The 7394-nt window shown below is 37.7% G+C and overlaps 1 protein-coding gene across 1 annotated transcript; it reads right to left on the minus strand.

The window, feature by feature from the left end:
- Positions 1 to 2710: 2710 nt before the first annotated feature.
- Positions 2711 to 7394, minus strand: OXP1 (oxoprolinase 1). Its single transcript, XM_083068691.1, has 2 exons — positions 7247 to 7394; positions 2711 to 6691 (listed from the first exon to the last, which is right to left on the minus strand). The coding sequence occupies exon 2, from the start codon at positions 6664 to 6666 to the stop codon at positions 2869 to 2871; it is 3798 nt and encodes a 1265-aa protein (XP_082924817.1). The 5' UTR covers positions 6667 to 6691; positions 7247 to 7394; the 3' UTR covers positions 2711 to 2868.

Consider the following 7394-nt stretch of genomic DNA (forward strand, 5'->3'; position numbering starts at 1 on the left):
ACCAATAAGGCCTAAAAGTACAATTATGATTAAGTGACCAAGGAAGAAGATAAGTGAATTTTAGGGGTTAATTAATCACAAATGACAGTATTACGTATTTGGTAATCAAGACACATGACCTACCGAGCTAAAAGTTCATTTTGGTCCGTATAAATAGTCACACAAATCAAAGTAAAATTACTGTTTATTTATTGTTACTATTAATATTTATGTCTATTCTAATTTGAGCATTAGAGTACTTTTTGCAAATATCTCCCTTTGTCTCTAGTCTTAGAGCTCTTGGTCTGTTTTCGAAGGTTACTAGTATGCCTTTAGACAAGTACATATTTCATCTCCACATTTGACAGAAGTAACAAAAAGAATAATTTTCTATCGATTCATGCAATTCTAACTTGATTGTGATCCTAGATAAAAAGATATTAAGGAATTTTTTTTTTAAAAAAGAAAAAATGTATTTTTTAATAAGTTAGGTGTAATTACCATTTATTACAAGTGATTTTAGTCACAAAAGTGGTAAACTCTATCATATTAATCCATAAAGTTAAAAAAAAAATTTAATAAATTTCTAAAATTTCCTATTTATTGTGAGTTTCTAAATCTATTCTATTATCATCACTTTAGTAACATTTATTTTAATATTTAACCTATGTAATTATCAATTTGTATAATCTTGATGTATTCTCAATTTCAAGAACTATTATTAATCTTATTTGATGTTTTCTCAATTTCAAAAACTATTATTGAGGTGTCTTCCAAATTCAAGAAATAAAATGACCATTTGCTCCGACATATTCTATTTAGCAGTCGAGTATGAGACATACCGAAAGTGAATTTGGTATTTAGATTTAAATCGAAAGAATGAATAGTCTTATTAGATAAACTTCTTTGTAATCACTTATAAAAATCAACTTTTATATGAAAAATTCCAGAGTTGTCCAATTACAGAGTTGCCATTGTAGCTGCTCTTCACTGTTGTAGTACTTTATACTGTGCTTAGTTTGAACATTTGCACAAAAAACCCGTCCCAATAGAATCCTCTTCGATCTGAAAATGTACTTGTGTCTGAATGTGATCCGATGGTTTGATTTATTGGCTTGCATGTATATATTGGGGTTTGAGGAATCATACATAGTTACATCCATGGTACCCAAAGAATATAACCAATTCTTGTAACCAGTGACATCTAGTAATAAATATGACATGAAGTTACTAGTAATTTATACACGAATATTTTCTGCTATCCAATTTAGACTCATTATTATTTAAAACTGGCCGTATAAAGAACTGAAATTTCGAAAATGAAAAACTTACAATGGTAGAAGGAAATTTGTTGAAAAAGAAAACGAGCCTCCTGTGCAAAAAAGTTTTTACATCCAACTATGGGGTAAATGCAGACAAATCAACAACAACACAAGCCAATAAAGGAAGAGCAAACTTACAAATTCATTAAGCATCTCTCTTATCCCTGTTCATGACTATTTATATTATAGACAACTCCTTATGTCTGAAATGGTTAAAGTATAACTTATTCTGATCAGATTTACAGTTGAGATCAAGAAAAAAACTCTAAATAGAATGCTTGTTTTTATTAGCACCTGGCAAGATGTTTTATCAGGATCCAGAACCAAATGTAAGCTTTAAACGATTACCAACCGCTAAAGGTTTTGAAGCACATAATAGACTTCCTTCTAAAGGGAATAGATGCACAAGTAGGAGGGGGCTGTACCCACAATTTGAAAAGGCGAGATTTGCTTTTATAAACTCAATTCACAAGCAAATGAAATACAAATGCCATAAAGGACTCGGACAAATTCCAATTAGTTAGAACTTTGAAAATGCTGAGCCAGGTAGACAAATCATTCTAAAGCATGTTTCTCTTTTTAAATCATGAGCAGCATGAAACTACCTGAGTATTTAACAGTACCAAGAACTTAACAGGTATCAACACTTCCCAGGAATTGCCATTTAAAACAACACTTGATGAAATTTTCAGGCCTGGATGAAACACTATAATAAGAATGTGATGAGAGGAAAAGAATACAAGACACACGGAATGCAATAACACAGGATGGCCTCAACTTAAACAACAGGATAATACATCTAGAGAGAATCACAGCTTCTGTTCAACATATTTCATTCTCCTAACATTGAACACATTGATTAAACTAAAAGAAGCAACTGATAAGTGGTAGCAGATTCATCTGCAAATAATTTTTCTTACAAAACTACAGAGCAAAGCCACACAACACCCCAGAAGAAAACAACAGCACTAAACATAAGATAATTGCCAAAAACAAAAAGGTTAGGGCACCAACAGGTAATACCTATGTTTATGCATCTGGATTGTCATATTGTCTGGTGTTCAGAACAAAGTGAAAATCCAAAGCAAGCAGTGCCATGCTTTATTTACTAGTGTGTGACTTGATTAAAACATCAATCAGCAATATATATATTCCCTCCTCCATCATACTTATTGTGTAGGGTACTTCTAAATTCAAATGAATGATAAGTGATACAGACATATAATAATCTAACTACAATGATAACAACCAAACATTACTTCACCGAGTGGGGATCCTATCTCTGTCAAGAAGAATTTGTGATTTATAAGAAACGTCTCAAGATTATGAAATGATAGAATTTGTGTTGACGAATTGTTAAGGAAATTGTGTGCTGAAGTTGAGAGAGGAAATTCTGAAGACAATTGATATAATATATCAAGATAGAAATCTATTTATTTAAATTTTATTGATGTGCATCCAAGAGTGTATTGCACCTCAGTCCATAATAACATAACTTTTGATGCCACGTAACCAGAACATCAAACATGAAGCTGTTCCCTACATTTCTCTCAACCAAAGATTTTCTTCACAATGGAGAACCCCATCCGCCACCACCAGGAGTCAAAATTTGAATAATTTCCCCAGGAAGCACGTTGACTGTATTCTTACCCCCGAGATAAATCTTTCGGTTATCTTTCTTTATAAGGAAGTTAGCTCCACGAGCACCATCTTTCCCTCCCTTGAGCCCTCTTGGTGCATGGACACGCCTCTCAGAAAGAATGCTAACAGTTACTGGACGCCTAAACTCTATTTCTCTAACAAGACCATCACCACCTTTGTGAAATCCACCTCCTCCACTTTTTTCTCGAAGTCCAAACTTGTGCAAAATCACTGGATATCTTTGCTCAAATATCTCAGGATCAGTCATTCTTGTGTTTGTCATGTGACACTGTACCCCACTGGTCCCTTCCCAAGTAGGACCAGCCCCACTCCCACCGCCAATGGTTTCATAGTAACCAAAAGTGTCATCTCCAAATGTAAAATTATTCATGCATCCCTGTGAGCAAGCACAGGCCTGAAATGCAGTAAAAATAACATCAGTTATCCTTTGAGATGTTAGGACATTACCTCCTACTACAGCAGCACTATCACTAGGAGAGAGAAATGAGCCTTCTGGGACAAGAATCTTCACTGGAGCCAAACAGCCTTGATTGAGAGGAATATCAACATTCACTAAACAGCGAACGCAGTATATGACTGCTGCGGCTGTTACAGCTTCTGGTGCATTCCAATTACCATACACTTCAGCACTTGTCCCAGCAAAATTCAAAACTGCTTCTCCTTTATTAGAGTCGATGCTCAGTTTCAGATGAATAACGGACCCATCATCCATGTAGTCCTCTTCTTCAACAGTCACAAGTTTATTTGACTCGGATGAAATTCTATGACTAAAGGACTTCAGCATCTCTCTCACAGCTGCTTCTGCATTCACCTGAACGTAATTCATGTAAGCCTGAACGGTTTCCAGACCATACTGCTCAATGAGCTCTTGGACGAGAGAAATTCCTCTTTGATTTGCTGCTACTTGTGCTCGCAGATCTGACAAATTATCTTGAATCCTGCGAGATCCTGGAATTTTATTTCCCTGATCATCAGAGCTTGGGGACTGCAGAAGTTTAACGATCCCCTCTTCTTGAAAGACACCTTTTTCAACAAGCTTAAATGACTTAATGGCAGCTCCTTCCTCCAATATGGATTTTGAAAATGGAGGCATGCTTCCGGGAGTAATACCCCCAATCTCTGCATGGTGCCCTCTATTTGCCAGAAAGAATACCAACTTCCCATTGAAGAAAACAGGGGTAACAACAGTTATATCAGGAAGATGGCTACCTCCCGCTGACGGATGATTAGTAACCAAAACATCTCCTTCATTTAAATTGTCACCCCAGTAATTGAGCTGCCACTGAACTGTACTAGACATAGCTCCTAGATGAACAGGAACATGAGGTGCATTTGCAACAAGGCCCCCTCTGGGATCAAATAGAGCACAAGAAAAATCAAGTCGTTCTTTGATATTAGTTGAAATGGAAGTTCTTTGTAGCGTCCTTCCCATCTGCTCAGCTATACCCATAAATCTGTGATTGAAGATGGAGAGCTGTACAACATCTACAATTTTGTCTGATATTTTAGCACTGGTTGGAGGGGAATCTATTTCAATTTTGATGTTTCCATATTTGGTTATAATGGCTCTACAGTTGGGTTCTACAATCACAGTGCTATTGCCATTCATGATTATTGCTGGCCCAGACATCATATGGCCATAGCCCAGCTTATCAAGCTTATAGAGAGGTGTTTCCTGCCAACCATTCCCAAAGTAAACCTTATAGTAGGCTTCAACTATAGGACCACTAGGGACAGATTCTATGGCCCGTGGCCTCAATATATTGGTAACTCCTATACCACGAACTCTAACATCACAGATCACAATATTTCTGTTCTGGAGTTTAAAACCATACTCCTGCTGAAACAATCTCACAAACTCAGTAGCATAGTCATGTAATTCTCCATCTTCAGCTATTTTTCTTTTGACCATGATGGCAGTGTCTGTACCTTCATATCTCAAGTTTAAATATGTCTCTGTTGAAATATTATTCTCTTTAAATCCTTGATTTTGCAACTTCTGCTTTACCTGTCTCAATAAATCAGCTTCTCGTTGTGAGACCTCAATAATAGATTCAGCTCCATATACTGCAGAATAAGGTTCCTGTGCCTCTTCTACAACATTTGCCAATCCCATTCCATATGCACTTAAGATCCCACAAAATTTGTGAATGAGCACTTCTTTCATACCCAATGACCTAGCTATAGCACAAGCATGCTGAGGGCCAGCACCACCAAAGCAAGCAAGTGAATGGTTCTTTGTCTCATGGCCCTTCATTTCAGTCAACTTCCTTATTGGACGACACATTGTCTCATTAGCAACATCCACAAAGCCAAGTGCAATCTCTTCCACTGTCATGTCTTTTGCAGATGAATCCTGATTCCTTCGGTGAGCATTTATTTGCCTGGCAAGCTTCTCAAATTCTCCTCTTGTCGAATTCACATCAAGAGGTTGATCTTCATTTGGCCCAAATATAGAAGGGAAATAATCAGGAATAACATATCCCAGAATTACGTTGGCATCAGTAATTGCCAACTCTCCACCTTTTCGATAACATACCGGACCAGGGTGAGCACCAACTGATTCTGGTCCAACTTGAAAAGCACCAAATTGGAACTTCAACTTTGAACCACCACCAGCAGCCACAGTGTTTATGTCAAGCTGTGGTGCTTGAATTATGGAACCAGCAATCTGGGTTTCCAGCACTTGCTCATAATTACCAGCATATCGACTCACATCTGTGGATGTTCCTCCCATATCAAACCCAATTAATGGCTTATCTGTTTCAAGTCCAAAAAGAGTTTGTGAGTAACCCACAACTCCACCAGCAGGACCAGATAAAATTGCTTTGTGCCCTGAGAAGGTACTCTCTGGGGCAAGTCCTCCATCTGATTGCATAAACAAAACATTCAACTTTCCAATTCCCTCGTCAAATTTGGAGATGAACCCAGATAGGTATTCTTTAATAACTGGGGTCAGATAAGCATCTACACTAGCTGTTAGACCACGAGGAACAGCACGGACCATGGGACTCAAAGCAGATGATATAGAAACATGTCTGAATCCCAAACTCAAAGCCAACTTCTCAACCTGTTGTTCGTGCTGTGGATAAGTGTAAGAGTGCATCAAAACAACAGCCAAACAACTAATTCCTTTCTCCAATAAATTTTTCAGTACAGACTTCAAAGCTTCTTCATTAAGCGGTTTTACAATCCTGACAAGCTCCCCAGAAATTCCTTTAACCAGTGATGATGAAACATCTTGATTTTCTCCTTCTTCCTCATCCTGAACAAGCTGAACTCTCTCTTCAACCTCCACAACTTCTTCATAGAGATTTGATGGCTTTGACACGGTCAGGTCAAATATGCTGGGGCGGGCCTGGTTACCAATCTGGAGCAGATCACGAAATCCTCGAGTCACACACACTGCAATCCTTTCTCCCTTGCGCTCTAGAAGTGCATTTGTTGCCACAGTTGTACCCATCCTTATCCACTCGATCTTCTCAGTGGGTATCTTCCAGTTGCGTGGAATTTTCTCACCACTGAATTCTTCAAGGATCCTCCGTATCCCTTCCACTGGTGCATCATCATAGTTTAAAGGGTCAACTGACAGAAGCTTCAGAACTCGACCATCAGGCTGACCCGGGATTTCTGCATACACATCAGTAAATGTGCCCCCTCTGTCAATACAAAATCTCAACTTCCCTTCAGTAACACTCTCCATCCTGTTAGAGCACTATTAAAATGCCCTGCAAATTCACACAGGTAGCAATCCAATTATCACATGAAATTAATAAATAACACATAAATATATATATATATACACACACACATAGATACACACCGCAACTCGCACACACGCACACACCAAGAATTGAATCTATATATAAAATATTCTGAAGTTGTATAGCATCTATTTTAGATTCCGTGAATGTGCATGAACTATTTATATATACGTGTGTCTGCCAAGAATTGCATATGTATAAAAAGGTTAGAATGAAAAAATATTCTGAAGTTCAGTAGAATCTAAGGTAGGTTCCTTTGAAACTGCATGAACTAGTTGCACAGATCCATCCAACAAGACATGAGATATAAAACAAGTAGATGGGAAAATGAAATCCATTGTCATTCCCAATGAGGTAAAAAACAGCAGAAGTTCAATCAAGTTGCACACTTGATTAGCATAAATGAATTACAGATTGAATTTTGTGAACAAGAGGAGAGCATTAGTTGGGCAATGATTGAAAGCTGTTGGAAGAAAAAGATAGGCATGAAATGAATCAGAATCAGAATCAGAATCTTACAGTGTTGGAGAAGGAAACTAGAGTGCGTTGGTTGCTAATGCTTGTGTTGTGTAGTTGGGGTTGGGGTTGGGGTTGGCGATGAGGAATTGCTGTGCCGTGTGTGACTTTCCAGACGCTAACTCATTCTGCTGTTTATTTATCTACCCAT

This window comes from Cajanus cajan, chromosome 2 (genome assembly GCF_000230855.2).
Source record: "Cajanus cajan strain Asha chromosome 2, NIPB_CcT2T_4, whole genome shotgun sequence".
NCBI classification, from domain to species: Eukaryota; Viridiplantae; Streptophyta; class Magnoliopsida; order Fabales; family Fabaceae; genus Cajanus; species Cajanus cajan.